The sequence below is a fragment of the Lepidochelys olivacea genome (assembly GCF_965140295.1).
Source record: "Lepidochelys olivacea isolate rLepOli2 genome assembly, chromosome: 23".
Lineage (NCBI taxonomy): Eukaryota > Metazoa > Chordata > Testudines > Cheloniidae > Lepidochelys > Lepidochelys olivacea.
In genome coordinates this window covers 4,175,564-4,193,956 of record NC_140433.1, presented here as the reverse complement: position 1 = coordinate 4,193,956, position 18,393 = coordinate 4,175,564, and the positions used below count along the sequence as shown (strand labels likewise).

General features: G+C 51.2%; 1 protein-coding gene across 2 annotated transcripts in view; it reads right to left on the bottom strand.

The window, feature by feature from the left end:
* Positions 1–2,131: 2,131 nt before the first annotated feature.
* DLL3 (delta like canonical Notch ligand 3) overlaps positions 2,132–18,393 on the bottom strand; it is a 257,656-nt gene continuing 241,394 nt past the window's right edge. For both annotated transcript variants that reach the window (XM_084612808.1, XM_084612809.1), the window contains one exon: positions 2,132–2,303. In XM_084612808.1, coding sequence (XP_084468934.1) covers positions 2,298–2,303 — 6 coding nt within the window. In that variant the 3' untranslated portion in view covers positions 2,132–2,297. The remainder of the gene's footprint in view (positions 2,304–18,393) is intronic.

The following is an 18,393-nucleotide window of genomic DNA, read 5'->3' as shown; positions in this document are numbered from 1 at the left end:
AGGGGCCCATCAACCCTGGTATCCGGTCTCCAGAGTGGCCAGTCCCCGCTGCTTCAGAAGAAGGTGCAAGACACACCCCAGTGGACAACAAAGAGACAATCTGCCCAGAGAGGATTGCTCCCAACCAATTACTGGGTTGTATTTTGCCCTGAAGCATGAGCACATAGGTCTGTGTTTTAATCCTTCCTAACATAACTGGCTATTCCCATTATTCACATAAACCTCAGATCCTGGTTTGAACCCTGCTAAACTCTTGGGATCATTAATATCATGTGGCAGTGAGTTCCACAGGCCAAATCCTTTTGTCGGTTTTAAATCGGTTGCCTCTCCATTTCACTGAACAGCCCCTTGTTCCTGAGTCATGGAAAAGGGTGAACGAAAACACTGTGTCTACCTTCCTAATCCAGTCACGGTGTTCTGTGGCTTTAACATCATAATCCGTCACTCTTCCTCAGTAAATCTCAAAGCGCTTTAGAAAGGAGGGCAGTATCATTATCCCTATTTACAGATGGGGAAACTGAGGCACAGAGGGGCAAAGTCACTTGTCCAAGGTCACCTGGCAGCTGAGCCAGGAATAGAACCCAGTGCCCCAAGTTCCAGTGCTGTATCCACTAGGACACGCTGCCTCCCATGTCCCTCTGTTATAGATCTCCTCTCTAAACAGTCCCCATCTTTTCAATTTCTCTTGATAGGGAAGTTCCAACAACCTCCAATAGATTCCACAGATAGATTCATAGATTCTCTTAAGGCCAAAAGGGATCACTGTGATTATCTAGTCTAGCTTCCTGCATAACACAGGCTGGATATTCCCCAGCCCGTGATTCCTGCTTCCAGCCCATATCTTGTGGTCGAGCTAGAACAGATCTTTTCTAAACAGACACTGAATGCTGATGGGAAGACTCCAGCTGATGGAGAATCCACCCCCTCCCTGGATCAGTTGATTAAAGGCTTAATCTCCTCCTCCTCCTATCTCAAAATTTGTGCCGTGTTTCCAGTTTCAATTTGTCTAGCCTCAACTCCCAGCCACTGGATCTTACACTGCCTCTTGTTTGCAAGATTAAAGGACCTTCTAGTATCAAATCTCTTCTCCCCTTGTAAGTGTTCGCAGCCTGTGATCAAGCCAACTTACTGTGGTGTAAATAACAGCAGAATTGGCCACTCAACCTACTAGCAGCGGTAAAGTAAACCAAAGCAGATCCGTCAGAAAAACAAAGCATCAAACTGTTTTTTTTTCACTGAGCAAAATAGATATTTTATATATTTCTTTTGAGAGAAAATGGGGACATACAAAAAATGTAAAAGGAAAAAAAAAATCCGGGAAACAGACAGGGATATATGTACAGGACACTTCTTATAAATATACAATATATACAATTTAAATATGTATATAGAGTATCTCCAAAAAGCTTTTTGTACACGGCACTTCTTTTGTTTTAAATTAAAACAAATGCAGTTTTCAAATAATAATAATAATAAAAAAAATCATTAAAGATTTTTCTCCCCCCCCACCCCCCACCTTTGTAACACTTTAAAGAGTCGTTCCTATCCCCTCGCGCCATTGGTTCCTGAAAGCAAAAGAATCCATTAGTGGAGCGTCCCGTCTAACCGCCTCCCTTCCAACCCATCTCTGGCACATAAAGGGCGTCGAGAGCTTGCAGCCATGTGGTCTCAGCGCGTGTCCCCGCCCCTTGCATGGGGGAGGGGCTTATCCCCATCCACCGCTCTGATTGGCCAAGTGGCAAGGGGCGGGGCTTCCTTCCTTCAGCTCGACAGGGAAGCAGTCTGAGACAAAACCACAGCATTAAAATAATAATAATAATAATTAATAATCATAATTAAAAAGCCAGGGCAAAAGGAACAAGAATCCATTCCTGGCAGCCCCCTGCTGGAAAAGGACCGGCCTTTTCTGACTACTGCTCTACCGTCTTCCTGATGCATCTCCAGTGCAACATCCCCCCTCCCTCTACTCTCCAGCTTCCCCCCCAAAACAACCTCCCCCCCGCCAAAAGAGACATCCGCACCCCCCCACAGCCAACTTTCCACCTTCCCAACCTTCCTCCGTTCCTTTGGTCCCCTCCCACCCCCCAACTCACATAGCAGCAAGAATAAATATTAAATATTTTTCTCTTTAGAAAACAAACAGGAGTCGATATTTATCATCTATAGATTAAAAAATAACAGTACGTCGTCCGCTGCTGATCCAGGCGTCCGAGGAGGCATCTCTGTAAACATTCTTTAGCGGGGCGGGCCGGGGGGGGGGACGACGGAGCCACAGGTCCGAGGTCAGGGGGCCACTCTTAAACCTAGAAATGAACAAGAGCGGGGGGACAAACAATTAGGGCAGACGGTAACCGGCTGGCAGTCAACAGGCCCTTGCCCCGCCCCCTCCCACACCACCCTGGCCAAGGAATCCAGCCCAAGCGTGGGGTGAGGGGGTCTTTGTTTGGCGGAGACCCCGGCCCTGCGCACCTTGGTTCGTAAACATGCCGGTTTACGGGGGCTGGTTGTACCCCGTCCAGATGTTGGGTCTTAGGCACAACCAAAGAAGTGACTCTCTGATTCAGAGAATCATAGAAGATCAGGGTTGGAAGGGACCTCAGGAGGTATCTAGTCCAACCCCCTGCTCAAAGCAGGACCAACCCCAACTAAATCATCCCAGCCAGGGCTTTGTCAAGCCAGCCTTAAAAACCTCTAAGGATGGAGATTCCACCACCTCCCTAGGGAACCCATTCCAGTGCTTCCCCACCCTCCTAGAGAAATAGTGTTTCCTAATATCCAACCTAGCCCTCCCCCACTGCAACTTGAGACCACTGCTCCTTGTTCTGTCATTCCTGCCTTCCCATGTGAATCCTGTCCCAGGATTTACACTGAGCCCAATTCAGGACTTCAATGGAGCACTGCAGATCTACACCAGCTGGGGATGGGACTTTACGTGTGTGCTACGGGAGTGGAGCAGAGCTGATGGGTTCAGCAGAGGGCCATTGACCTCCCTACAGTCCCAAAGCGAGATGCTCCCATGTGTCGGCGTTTACACCCACACAAGGTGAGAGTCAAATGCTCCCGCTGGGTAAGTTGGTGGGTGCCAGGAAGGGCGTGGGGCAGGGGAGATGGCGTGGAATGGAGGCTGGAAGTCACCCGAGGACAAGCCACAGCCTGGGTGACTGGGCACACGAAACGCACACAGAGCTGTGAGTGGCGGAGAGGGTCAACAGCTTGTACTGAGAAACAAGGAGGCACTTAGAGGTATTATAGTACAGTCCAGCCAACAGCTGGGCCCTGCTGGGCCCGGTGCTGCTCACTCATGCCCCTGCCCCAAAGAGCTCCCAGGCTAAGCAGACCCAGGGATGAGTCTCCCCCTTTTACAGCAAGAGAGAGGAAGTGATTTGCCAAGGATCGTTAATGGAGTCCATGGAAGAGCTGGGGAGAGCAACTAGATCTTCCTCCACGTTTGCAGCATGTGATCAGACCCCTTGGAAGCCCTAGGGGGCACCCCTTCCACCTACTCTGGCTCTGTATAGCACATCGCGCATGGTGAACTTGCTTAGCACACGCCCAGGGACATTGTCTCTGTAGGTGTCTGTACAGTGCCGAGCGCGGTGGGTGCCCTAATGGATTGGGACAGTCGGGCGCTACCATTGTGTCAATAATAACAATAGCACCTTTTGTCAGGAGGCCTGAAAGCCCTTTACATATGGGAAAACTGAGGCACAGAAGGGGCAGGGGAGTCACTTGCCCAAGTTCACTGTGACCCCAGGAGTCGCTCAAAGCCAACTATACGTCGTATCAGGCATGACACATTCATCACCCCAACCCACTGTTGTCACAATATATCTCTAAAAGGTGTCAGGCGAGGTACCATATGTAAACTGGTGACACACTGGGCCCCCAAATCATGGGGCAATGTATGTGCCAAGACTTATAGCTGTGTGCTGGTGGCATGAAAGTACATTTACATGTAAGGTAAACAAAACCATCAAGCTAACAAGCGGTGGAGAAGAACATGCCGGGGGACAGAATCTGCACCCCAAGAAGCCTCCCTGCCTCTTGACGCAGAGACAATGCCCTTCGGGTAATATAAGGGGAGCAAAAAGACATTTCCTTTATCTGTTGCTTAGGGGACTGAGGGGCTGCAGCCCGTGAGCCTGTGAAAGTTGGATCCTCTTGACCTGAAGGGCAGGAGATGCTGCTAACGTGCTGTGAGACATTCATTTAGGCAAAGAAATCACTTGCTGGAATTCACGTCTACTCACTAGAAATCATATGCTGTTTGTACCCAGATCTGTCTCTTTTTCTCTCACTTAATATCACCTAAATCCTGTTTGTTCCTAATAATGTTGTACTCTAAACCAGAAGTTCTCAACTGGGGGTGCGCGGGCCCCGAGCAGGTTTCAGGGGACCCGCCAAAATATATTAGAGAGCAGGGCCAAAGTTAGACAGGGCAGAAAGCCGAAGCCCGAGCCCTGCCACCCGGGGCTGAAGATACCCCCGCGGCTTGAGCGAATCATTGAACAGCAGCAGCAACAAGCTTGACACTATGTACATTTTTTCATTGCAGGACCTCCAGTCTCCTTTTCTTTTTTATATTCTAGATGTGTGTGTGTTTCACTGTATAACGATCCATTTCACAAAGCTTTTAATCTACTGGACACATAGGCGCCGACTTTTTGGTTCCTGGGGGGTGCTCGACTCCCGCTCCGTCCCAGGCCCTGCCCCCTCTCCACCCCTTCCCCTAAGCCCCCGCCCCACCTCTTCCTGCCCCCATTCCACCCCCCGTCCCTCTCAGTGCCTCCTGCATGCCACGGAACAGCGGATCGTGGCGGGTGGGAGACGTTGGGAGGAGGGGAAGGTGCGATCCGCAGGGCTGCCACTGTTTTTTTCCCATGGGTGCTCTGGCCCTGGAGCACCCACAGAGTTGGCGCCTATGACTGGATGTGCCAAAAAATGGTTCTTGGGGCACAGGTGAGCACTGGAGTTTTTATAGCATGTTATGGGGGGGCTCAGAAAGGAAAAGGCCGAGAACCCTGCTCTAACCCATCTCAGGGCCGTAATATTCAAATAGGCGTGAATCCAACAGGCACTGTCTCTTTGGAGGCAGCGATCTGAATTTCCCTGAGTGCCACCGTGAGAGGGACTGGCCCGGCTTGCTAACCCCTAATGCTGGCCCTGGCTTTTATATGCAGAAAACCTGTTATTGTGGCACAGGTGGGCCGTGGAGTTTTTATAGCACGCTGGCGGGGGCCTCAGAAAGGAAAAGGTTGAGAACCCCTGCCCTAGAGATCTGCCTACCTTCATGGTCCTGGCTTTAATGCCCTTGGAATCGGCATGGGCGACATCTAAACAAGGTGGGGCATCTACTGGAGCTGTCTTAGGGCACTGCCAGCAGCCCAAGACTCAGGATGCTTGTCTACTGACCTGCCCCATTTGGGAACAGTGTCACCAGAGCTTCCAGCCTCGGCGCTCATCTATGACTCTGCTTCTTTCCTTCTCCCCAGATCCAGCATTGGCTTCCCTTACAATCCACCCCTGTCTCTAGCCCTTGGTCACCTCTCACCTTGACTTCTGTGACCGCCTCTTTTCTGACCTCATTGCCTCTTGATCCCTCTCCCTTCCAATCCATGCTAACTGGAGATAGCCTTTCCTCATCTTCGAATCACTTCCACTCTTTTCATCAAATGTAAGGCCAGAAGGGACCATTAGATCACTGATTCTGACCTCCTGTATATCACACACCTGAGAATTTCACCCTGTTTCCCCTGTATCGAGCCCATGAACTTGTGTTGGACTAAAGCATCTTTTCCTATAAAACATCCAGTTTGGATATGAAGACATCAAAGAGATGGAGAGTCCATCAGTTCCTTCGGCAGTTTTACCTGCACTGGTAAAACAAATTGTGCCTTATTTCTAATTGGAATTTGTCTGGCTTTGACCTCCATCCATTGGTTCTTGTTCTCCGCTAGATTAAAGACCCCCTCTTAGTACCTGGTATTTTCTCCCCATGAAGATATTTAAATATTATATTCAAGTCACCTCTCAGTCTTCTTTCTGATAAGCTACACAGACTGAGCTCTCTAAGGCCTGGTCTACACTACAGAGTTAGGTCGACGCAAGGCAGCTTCCATCAAGCTAACGCTGTAAGCGTCTACACTAAAATATAGCTCCCACTGATGTAACTCGCCCGCTGTGCCAACTTAACAACTCCACCTCTGCAAGAGGCCTAGCACACGGGTCAGCGCAATCACAGAATCATAGAATCATAGAATATCAGGGTTGGAAGGGACCTCAGGAGGTCATCTAGTCCAACCCCCTGCTCAAAGCAGGACCAATCCCCAACTAAATCAACCCAGCCAGGGCTTTGTCAAGCCTGACCTTAAAAATATCTAAGGAAGGAGATTCCACCACCTCCCTAGGTAACCCATTCTAGTGTTTCACCACCCTCCTAGTGAAAAAGTTTTTCTTACGTTGACCGTTACTGGCTTTCAGGAGCCGTCCCACAGTGCCCCACTCTGACAGTTCAATCAGTGCAAGCGCGCCTGGTGAGGATGCACACCGCCGACACAAGGAGTGTCGTGTGAACACGCAAAAGTGATTTAATCACCGTGGTGGCTGTAGGTCGACTTAATTTTGTAGTGGAGACTTGGCTGAAGTCTCTGACTGCAAGACCTTTTCTCTAGCTTGGAAGTCATTTTTGTAGCTCTTCTCTGGCCCCTTGACAATTTTTCAATGTCCTTTTTAAACTGGCGACGGCAGACCTGGAGGCAGTATTCCATTATCAGTCTCCCCAGTGCTGTGTGGAGGAGGCGCCTGTCCCTCGAGCTGTACTCGCTGCTCCCCTCATTATGTGTCCAAGGATCCCATTAGCCTTGTTTGTCACAACATTGCACTGGGAACTCTCGACTTCAGGCTGGAATGACTCGCTCCAATCAGCTGATGTTTACCAAACACCCTGCTTCTCGAACACAGAAATTCATGAACTTCCCAGAGATAATGACCACAGGCCGCTGTGTGTCTGGGTCTGGACTGCAGCCACTTGCAACTTAGCTCAATGGGGAAGGGACTGTGAGGAAGGACGTGTATGCTCTGTCCAGTCACTGTGCCAGACCCGACACACCCAATGCATTGAGTAGCAACACTGGCATGGTCAGTACATCAAATAGCAATCCTGTCACGCTCAACGCAATCAGTGCAAAGCTGCCATGCCAAACTCATCGAGTAGCGAAGCCATCACTCTCAACTCATCGAGTGGCAATGCCAGGGCGCCCAACTCATTGAACAGCAATGCCATGGCGCCCAGCTCACTGGGTCACAATGCCATGGCGCCCAACTCATTGAATAGCAATGCCATGGCGCCCAGCTCACTGAGCAGCAATGCCATGGTGCCCAACTCACTGGGTCACAACGCCATGGCGCCTAACTCATCGAGTAGCAATAGCGTCATGGCCAACTCATCGAGGCGCAAAGCGGCCACTCTCAACACATGGAATAGCAATGCCAGTATGCCATCATGACCAATTCATCAAGTAGACAAGCTGTCCCACTCAATGCGTGGAGTAGCCATGCCGTCATGACCAACTCATGGAGTAGCCACGCTCACCATGGGATTCCAGATCAGCTAGTCACAAATAAATGGCCACAATTCACAAATGGCTCACTTAGAACATTCTCTTTGATACGTCAGTTCAAGTGCACCCAGCCCAACCTTCACGACCCACAGTCACACGGGTCAGCAGAAGAATCAATGCAACGAGCAGAGACCTTGATTTTGAAATATGGAGGGGTCCCTATTGAGCACCGATAGAATATCGCCATGCCTGCTGCAATGCTTTGGTGGATCACCAGATCAGAAACTCAGGAGCGGAGCAAACACTCCAGGATCTGCGTATGGATCATTTGAACCCAAACCTTTGCCTCTTCTCGCATTACTCCACACACGCCCCATTAAGGAATTCCTCTCCCTCCCTGCCCCTAAGGCCCTTCAAACCTTTGAAAACTGCTTCAGGGCACAAGGCAAGCTCCAACTATCGGATGAAACTTTCCCCCTGGGCAGGTTATTCCAACATTGCTCATCAAGGGGTGTTCTAGCGTCTTCCCCTGAAGCAGCTGGGATTAGCTAGACGGGTGTCTGGCCTGATCTGGCAAAGCAACTCCTACGTTCCTACATTTTGCCTGACCCTCAGTTGTTGCTTAGTCAGGTTGTCCATATTTAGCTCTTTTAATTTCTCTCTCATCGATCCCTTGAGCCCTCCGAACTTCTCTGGATTCCCCTCCAGTTCAGCAAAAATCTTTCTTGCTTCGTAGCATCCACAGCAGGACCCGATATTCCAGGCATGGGCAGATCTGGGTGGCTTCTCTGTCTCTCTCACACAAATTTTCTATTGACAGTATGGAACTAGGGCCTTAGCATTTGCATTCTTCCAAAGGAGTGGCAGGGTCTGGGATTTTCCAGCTTTAAAGGACTCATTCAATGGAAACATGAACTGGGGAAAGAAAAATTAGCTCCTGGACTCTTCTGCACAACATTTATCTTTGGTTCCAGTTTCCTAGTTTTGTTTATATACAGCTTTAACGCCGGTGCAGGCGGGGGGCGGGGGGAATGGTTGATTTTCCCACCAGAGAAAAAGGGAAATTTGCATAGAGGAATGCTTTCTACTGCAATAGCGGAAAGTTATGATTTTGTTTTTCCAACTGCAGAAATCTTGGAACATGAAAACCTGAGCGGCTGTGTAGCCTAACAGAATGGACAATGCTTTCCTGAGACACAAGGATTTGGTTCCAGTTTGCAACAAACTAATCTGCTCTTTACTCTGAACCCCGATGTGTCTGGGGTCTCTTCCAGGCCCAGCCTCCTCTACATACCCAGCCCAACTACACTATGCAGAAACCAAACTCACTCTCCCCTCCCTAGAGTTTGGCTTTATTAAAACAACAATCAGGTACCAAAGTCGAACTCAAACGTTCTCCCTAGGCCAAGCTGCCTCCTAGGGCTCCTCCCCAGGACTGCTCAGCCCACACCCTAGGTCCTCTGTCCCCAGGAAATCCCTTCCTCCTCCCTTGCCTCCAGGGAGGGTAAAAGAGCCACCAGCAGCAGAGAGTCAGCAGAACCCATCTGACCCTTTCCCAGCAGGATCCAAGGTTTGTGTGACTGCTACTGCTGAAAGGAGTACTTGTGGCACCTTAGAGACTAAATTTGTTAGTCTCTAAGATGCCACAAGTACTCCTTTATCTTTTTGCGGATACAGACTAACATGGCTGCTACTCTGAAACCTGCTACTGCTGAGTTAATCTCAAACGGTAGAGACTAGCTCCTAAATCCAGAGGTCCCAGGTTCAGCCCCTCCAGATGGCCCATCCTGGGGTGTTGTCCCATGTATACATAACCTACCCCAATGGGGCCCTGCTCTTCGGGAGTTACCGTAATAACAGTGCAAACCTCTGCCCGTCTGCTAGTGAGCAAGCTCAGTCCCTCAGCCACCAAGTCCCATATGCTCATCCCTGAGAGAGGACACAGCGCTGCTCTCCAGGGAGTGAACATTTCAGCCCAGGTCTCTGCAAGGCCAGGGTCTGCAGGGGGTAAAAATGGAGGTGGTGGGGGCGTGATCAAGGAGGGTCTAACCTCCCATTGCGCAAGCCACTCCATATCTGGTGCCCTCCAGGCTCCGAAGAGAGCCCTGGGCTGACAGGTTTGCCAATACGGACCAATGAGTTTACCCAGCTCCCCAGTGTGTGCCCCGGGCAGAGATCAGAGAGTAAACTCTTCCCCATGCAGGGTGTGTGTGTGTAGGGGTGGGGGGGGGGGAGGTGTGTGTGGGGGGGCGGGGGGTGAGGAAAGGAATCATCCCCTGGATACAGGTCCTGGCAGCTGAGCATTGCAGGACCTGGCCGTGATCTCTCTCCTAGCCTTTGACAGAGGCCAAGCTCACCTTCAGCACTTCTAAATTTGTCCCCTTCCCACCCTGCTGCTGCTAAACCCTGCTGGGTCATCTCCATAATCTCCCTGCTCCTGCTTGTTCTTTGGGCTAAAGGCCTTTGGCCAGACCCAGACTGATTCCTGCCACGTTCTCCTCTAGGCCACCAGTAATGCATCATCTCCGGCTGGTTGGATCCCACCCGGCTGGTCCTCAACTCCATCCTTCCCTGGCATCCTCCCAGATCCCTGCCCACTCCCTCTCTCTCTGCTCTTCTTGGCCCTTGCTCTGTCCAAGCTGCAGGCTAACCACCCTCCCCCTTCCCTGTCTAGAAGCCCCGAGCCTCTGCTCTGGCTTTTGGTTGCTTCCTGCATCTCTCCGCTAGCTAGTTGGCCTGAGAGCTGCTCGGGGGGGGGGGGGGGGAGGATTAATCTCCATATTTGGCTGGGGTGGGAGGGCTGAATCCTCAAACTTTGCCATAGGATGGTGGACTCCAACACATGGTGCCTGGTCTTATCTGTCTCCTATGCTGGGCTGCTTGGTCCCTGCACCTGGTTTCCCTGTCCAATCTCCAGGACAACTCCCTCGCCAGTAGCCGGCTGCTCCAGTCCCAGCAGGCAGTTTCTCTCCTGTTATGCAGTAGCCCCGAGGATTGGCTTTCTCCTCTTTGTCTCCAGTCGCTGCTCCAGGCCTCCAGGCTCTTCTTTGCCAAGAGCAACCCGGGCACCTGTAGCATGAGCTGGAAGCAGAGAGCAGGAGCCAGTACTTTGGGGAACAGCCAGTCCCCTGCAAGTGCCCTGCCATGGGCAGCCCACACCTCTGGAGAGTCCTGGGCTTCATCAGGCACTCCTGCCTTGACCCCCAAAACCTCCTGTACCAGTTTAAGGGTAGTTTGCCCCAGGCCCCTGTTTGAAGGGCCCCGAAATCAGATAGCGTTGAGATCTGGTACATGGGGATGCAGGGCCATTCGGGTTTGGCCAGGCTCTGCCTCCGCCTCCAGAGGGACAAATTTGAGTGGTGTTGAGACCCCGAGTGCTAGGTTGCAATGCCAATCAAATTTGGCCCATCTGCTCCTCAGACTCAATCTATGGTGGGGCAGACGCGTCAGACCTGAGTGGGTTGCACCCTGCTTTAGCCCCTTCAAATGTCGGGAAGAATGGTGCAGCCCAGGCAAGGACCATGATTGTGCCAAGGACTTCCCTCATTCAAAATGGCTGCCACCGCTTCCTACTGTTCCCAATGGGAGCGAGGCTAGGGGCTGACCTTGTTCAAAATGGCCACCACCCTCAGAAGTGAGAACACGGGTGGACCTTGTTCAAAATGGTTGCCATCATCGCATATTTCTCCCAATGGGTGTGACGTCACAAGATGACCTTGTTCAAAATGGCCGCCATCGCCGCCTACTGTTCCCAGTGGTCCATCCAGCCCAGCACAATTGTCCATCTAGTCCAGTATCCTGCCTTCTGACAGTGGCCAATGCCAGGTGCTTCAGAGGGAATGAACAGAACAGGGCAATTATCTAGTGATCCATCCTCAGTCATCCACTCCCAGCTTCTGGCAGTCAGAGGTTTAGGGACACCCGGAGCATGGGGTTGCATCCCTGAGCATCTTGGCTAATGTCACGGACCTGCCGTCCGGGAACTTATCTCATTCTTTTTTGAACCCAGTTATACTTTTGGCCTTCATAGTATCCACTGGCAAGGAGTTCCACAAGTTGACTGCATGCAGGGTGACAAAGTACTTCCTGTTGTTTGTTTTCAACCTGATGCCTGTCCATTTCACTGGGTGACTCCTGATTCTTGTGTGACATGAAGGAATAAATAACACTTTCCCTAGTCACCTTCTCCACCCCAGTCATAATGTTATAGCCCTCCGTCATAACCCCCCACAGGCGTCTCTTTTCCAAACTGAACCGTCCCAGGTTTGAAAATCTCCCCTCGTGTGGAAGATGCTCCATCCCCCTCATCATTTTTGTTGCCCTTCCCCCATTTCTAATAGATCTTTTTTGAGATGGGAGCCACCAGATCTGCACATAGTATTCAGGGCGTGGGCATACCATGGCTTTATATATAGGCAACATGGTATTTTCTGTCATATTATCTCTCCTTTTCCTGATGGTTCCTAACAGTCGGTTTGTTTTTTTGACAGCCCTGCACATTGAGTGGATGTTTTCAGAGAACTATCCACGCCGCCGTCGAGATCTCTTTCTTGAGTAGTAACAGCTAATTTAGACCCCCTCATTCTCTCTCCCGCAATGGAAGCAAGGCTATGGGTCGACCTCATTCAAAATGGCCACTACTGCCTCCTATTGTCCCCAATGGAAGCAAAACTATGGGCTGACCTTGTTCAAAATGGCCGCCATCGCCTCCTACCACTGTCAGTGGGAGCGTGGCTATGGGCTGCTCTTTCAAAATGGCTGCCGCCTCCCCCCTCTCTCTCTGCCTAGGCGCTTATCATCCGGACTCAGCCCCCTGGTATCTGAGCCCCACCCGGCCACGGGCTGGATTTGTGACAGGAAGTGGCACCAGGGTGATGCTGCTGCGACCACTGACATTTTGGCTGGGGCGGGGGATTGGAAAGGAGACGAGAGCTTGCCCCAGGCAACTCCTCTCCTCTTCCTCCCACATTCCTTCTCCCTTCCATCCTCCCCAGCCCCTCTTCTCTCCACCCGATTTCTGGGCTAGTCACCCCCCTGAGCACTGCTTGTCTCTTGCACTGTACTGGAGGGTGTTCCTTCCCGCCAGGCCAGGCCTGAGGCAGGGGTGAGGGACAGGAAGGCAGGAGAGAGATTTGAGGTGAGGGATTGCTCTGGGCAAAGGGGTGGGGCTATTTCTGCAGAGCCAGTTGGCCCAGCCTTAATTAAAAGCCTCCATGCCTAATCAGCACCCCCTCTCGGTGACCCCCTTCCCCTGCAGTAAGGAGGGGGAACCAGGGTGGTTGTGGGAGGACGGGAGGGCTAGGCACAGAGTTATCTGGGGCGTGGCGCCATCAGGATAGGGTTGCCACCTCGGCGGTACAAATAACGGGGACAACTGCCTGCCCCACCACACCCACCACATACACCCCGGAGTACCACCGACCCCTCACCCAGGGCACTGTCTCCTCAGCCCCTGTGGGCTCCTGCTCCCTGGCCTGCTGCGGGCACCAACCTCGCCACGCAGGACGGAGCCTGCCAGATCCACCCTGCTCCTGCCCAGCAGTGGCCCCCACAGCCGGTACCTGGGCACTGCTCGTTCCGAGCCGCCCCATCCCCGTGGCTCCCAGACGCTCCGGAGCTGGGAGCTGCTGCCCCATGTCTCCCCCTACTAGAGCCATGATAGGCTGGGGGAGCCAGCGGTGCTGTGACTGACAAAACTCAAGACTTTTAATGTCCTGGGAAGATATAGATTTACCAGGATAGCCACCTAAATATAAAAAAGGGACAATCCTGGGAAAACCTGGCCAGGGAGAGGAGTGAAAAGCCAGCGGACTGGCTCAGTTTGCCATCCAAGATGGCAGCAAGGTTGGCACAGCTGTCCTCGCTGGGGAGAGGTCTCTATCCATCCCAGAGGCAGTGGGACACAGCCAGGGTATGACTACACTGCATTGTAAACCTAGGTCTGCGGGTCCTGCATCAGGTTTACAATTGCTGGGCCTGGGTCTCATAGCCAGGGTTAATGCATCCACACTGCACTGCACCGACCTGCTGACTCGGGTCCACGGCTTGCGCTGCGTCCACACTGCAAAATGACAGGGCTTGGACCGGAGTCTGAGCTGGACTTGGGTTCTGACCAACACCCTTGGGTGGGTCCTAGCTCCAGAGTATTTATTGACCTGGGGTAGACAGATTTGTGTGGGGATGGAAATGAGGTTTGGGCTCAAACCTGAGTCTGAGTCCAGGTTTACACTGCAGTGTAGACACACCCCTAGAGGTCTTACAAGGCCTCCCATCAGCATCCATACCAGACCCTCTTCCCTTTACTAGAAGGTACAATTAAACCCCTTTCCACGAAGGGTGGAGGGAGAGTCATGGGCTTCCCAAGGGACCTGGAACTCCCCCCCAAAACAGCCCCCCCCAGATTCCTTCTTCAACTCCCAGCTCCTCTGCTCTAACCACTAGACCCCACTCCCCTCCCAGAGCTGGGGATAGAACCCAGGAGTCCTGACACCCAGCTCCAACCCCTAGACCCTACTCCCCTCCCAGACCTGGGGATAGAACCCAAGAGTCCCATCGGAGGCTCTCACAGCTCTTTACTCTGAGTTACTCAACCTCACGTCATCAGCCCCAATGAATCAGGTGAACATTATTTTCCCTTTACAGCAGGGTAAACTGAACCCCAGAGAGAGGAAGTGACTTGCCCACAGTTCAGTGGCAGAGCTGGGAAGAGACCCCAGGAGTCCTGACAGCCAAACCCTTGTTTTCATTAGTAGACCTCACCTGTTTGCAGAGCTAAGAGCAGATTGAAGGAGCCCCGGGTCAGTCCCTTTGCTCTAATCTGTAGAATAAGAGCTAGGGATTAACATCAAGCACTTTTTTATCAGTAGATCCTAAAACACTTCACGAAGGAGGCGCAGTATCATTATCCCCACTTTACAGATAGGGAAACTGAGGTACAGAGCAGTGAAGAGACTTGTCCGAGGGCTCCCAGCAGCAGAGCTGGGAAGAGAACCCAGGTTGCCTGAGACCCAGGCCGCCTGAGACCCAGGCCAGTGCTTGATCCACTAGGTCACACTGCTGTGAAGCGAAACCCCTTCTTTCCATGTGCTGTGACTAGAACCCAGGAGTCCTGACTCCCAGCCCCCTGCTGTGCACTTCCTCCCATTGGGACTGGCCCGCCTCTAGAGAGGGCACCTGGATGAAGGAAGGATGTCCATGTACCAGCAGCGATTCTCCTGCCTCCTCCACCTGTCAGGATAGGGTCCAGTCGCTTTCTCCAGCATCACCTTGATTTTGTTGCATCTCTCTCAAACACACGTTCTGCATCAGCACCTACCAGGCTCCCCAGGTATCTTCTAGGGCCATCGGAATGTCACGGCCATGTGACATTTGCCGCCAGCCATGTTGCTATAGATATATGGACAGATGCTAAATGAGATCTAGGTATGGATTAAGGGAGTCAATGCAAAAGCCTACAGGCTGCGAGCCTGTAACGAACCTAGCTCGGCCGAACTAATGAAGGTCTACGGCCTAAAGACTTGACACATGTAACTAACCCTATCTCACAAGATGTCACGAGACAGAGTGACGTGAGAAGACTGCTGACAGGTAGCCGCAAGATGCCAATTTGTATTGGCTTTAGATCGTTGAAGTTGGGAACGTCGATAGCTGTCCGAATCCAAAAACGCCATGGTAGCTAATTGACGTATATGCTAATAAGCTTGAAGTAAAAGGGCGAGTAACTTAGGGCAGAAGAGCCCCCCACCAAGAGTAGGGTGAGGAAATACAGATAAGGAAAAGGGGCTGGAACCCCTACCGAATATGCATTAGGCATAGTGGGGGTCGGCGTGACACATTATAAAAGCCGTATCCCGGCCTGTGTGCCATGGGAAAGGCCAGGATGAGGATCACTGGTGATGACTAACATTTTGGGTTTCTCTGCAAGGCACGGTGTGAACTATGCAAATGTTAGACCTCGCGTCTTGTTCTCTCTCTCCTTGATCAGCTGGCAGTGTGCGTACTGTGGGTAGGTTGGCTAATTAAAGTAATTATCACAGACAGAGCACTGGATAGTCTCTATTCTGCACCCTTCCACTGATAACTTCTCCACTGTAGTCTAAGTAGGTATAAACCCTCAACGTGGGGTGGTTAAGTAGTCAATGGGACCCATGACGGTAGCTCAGGCTACATGTTTGAGTCACAGAGGACAGACGTTGTTGTCACGCCAGGATGACACAATATCACAACAGGAGACCGTGGATGTAGCGACACTCAACTTTGCCCAGGAGGCCAAGCGGTTAAGGTGTCATCCTAAATGGGGAGGAGACGTGGAAATGTGTGTGGTAGGACATCACTTCTTGGGGAGAAATAGTCAATGGAGTAGCAAGAGCATATGTAACAAACACACAGCGGCGAGGAGTTAGGATATTTTGAGGCTCAAGGTCCCGGGAACCCCAGGACAGACAGACGGACACAGACACACACAGACACACGGCCATCAGGATGTTACAGGACAGAATGTCTGTGTTCTAGGCTCCACCAGGTTTGTAAGTGACAAGCCCAACACACCTCCTCTTGGGGTGAAGTTTCCTGAGCTCAGTGGCTCTCAACTTTTCCAGATGACTGTACCCGCACCCCTTTCAGGAATCTGATTCGTCTTGCGCAACCCCAAGTTACGCCTCACTTAAAAACGACTTGCATGCAAAAGCAAGACAGAAAAATACAAAAGTGTCCCAGCCACACTGTTACTGACAAATGGCTGACTTTCATCATTGTTACCGTCTAATTATAAAATAAATCAATTGGAATATAAATATTGTACTTACATTTCAGCGTATCGTATGTAGAGCAGTATAAACAAGTCATTGTATGAAATTTTAGTTTCTACTGACTTCGCTAGTGCTTTTTATGTAGACTGTTGTAAAACTAGGCAAATATCAAGATGAGTTGATATACCCCTGGAAGACCTCTGCGTACCCCCAGGAGTACATGTACCCCTGGTTGAGAAACACTGTCTGAGCTAACCTCGGTTATAGCGAATGAAAAATAACGTGGCCTTTCTCAAGCTCTCTCCATGAGAGGATCTCAAAGCACTGTAAAAGCATTAATTAGAGGGGCCTCATAACCCTGGTGGGAAGTCCTCGCCCTCTTTACCAATGCAGAGAAGGGTGAAGTTCCTCAAATGCTATGACAGCATGGGGATGACTTTGATGTAACACCCTCGATAGACAGTCACCCATGGTCACACAGAGAATGTGGTGTAACTGCCCCTCCGCCACCAGACCCCTCATTTGCAGAATCCTACAAGAGTCCATTCTCTCTGGTCCTATCCACCAACTACATGAAAGTGGTAGGAGAACTGGTCACAGGGGCCACAGATATAAGTTGTGTGCAGATGACACACAGCTCTATGTATCCTTCACCACACAGGACCACACTACTACCACCAAAATGGCCCAGTGCTTGGGTGCGATCAGCTCATGGATGAAGACAAAGCCCTGGTTGGGATGATTGAGTCGGGGTTGGTCCTGCTTTGAGCAGAAGGTTGGACGAGATGACCTCCTGAGGTCTGTTCCAACCCTAATCTTCTCTGAATCTATGATTCTAAGATCAGCTGAACTGTATGACCCAAGAACCTCTTAATGCCAACTGACGGGGAACAGAGGAGCACAGGCACCTCTTGATTCTGGTATGTACATTCTGGTTCACCAAAGACTGCCATGTAAGGTCTCAAATGAAAGCAGGAGTCACGCTGGTTATCAATATAGCTGTGAACTGTCTGTACAGGTACGATGTAAGAAGTTATTTATGTGTACTGGAAATACATTCTTAGCATCTGTATCAAGATATTAGTCACCAGTAGAGGTGAAAAACAGGCCCTGTTGGGATGTAAATTAAGCACTGAAAGCTATTGCCTATTTACATACGAAATCAGATGTTAACGAAGAGCTGTGACAGCAACAGGGAAGCAGCACACAGGGAGAAACAAGCCCCGGGGGTGGTGAACTTTGGGGGTACCCCTAGGAGACAAAGACGACAGCCCTTGGTCCTACACTTAGGAAGCAAATGGACAGCACCTTTCTGTTCATGAAAGCAGGGCCTTAGCCAACCCCAGCTGGAAACGCTGCAGGACTTGGGGTGAGAAACTTCTTTAGCCCGTGAAGTTTAGTCTCTAAAAAGAAAAGGAGTACTTGTGGCACCTTAGAGACTAACCAATTTATTTGAGCATGAGCTTTCTAACACGGCTGTTACTCTGAAACCAGTCTCTAAAAAGCGTATGATGATTCCACTTGCGATGTCACCTTTTGTTACTCACTATCCCTTGAATCTTTGACAACAAATGTCTTGAGCTGAAGCTCCCAGGCTGGTGTGTGCTGTTCCTGTGGGAAAGCAGACACAGCCCCCGGGTCAGGGGCTGGATATAACATGGGAAATGCTTCCAGGGACCTCAGGAGCTGGGGTGCGCCTGTTGTTCACCTGCAAGGCAAAGCAAAGGCTGGCCGAGCCCAGAGGAGAGGGCTTGTGCGACTGACGTCCCGCTAAGCACAAGCAAGACTGCCTCACGCTGGAGGCAAGAGGGGTGACTCACAGCCCTGGGCACCCCGAGAACCATCACAAACCCAAGCAAGACAGAGGAGCTGCTGGCGGGCAGAGGTGAGTGTCTCAAGGTGTTTGCAGCCAGGGCGCACACCCACAAAGGGTCAGGGCAGTCCGTCGCTTGGGAGTGCTCTTGGATTCCTGGTTGCAGCATCCACACATCGCATCTCTGGCTGGCCAGGGGGCTCTGTCCCATCCTGGCGGACAACGACCAAGCCTCGGTTGTTCATGCCTTCACCAGCCCTTGATCGGACTACAA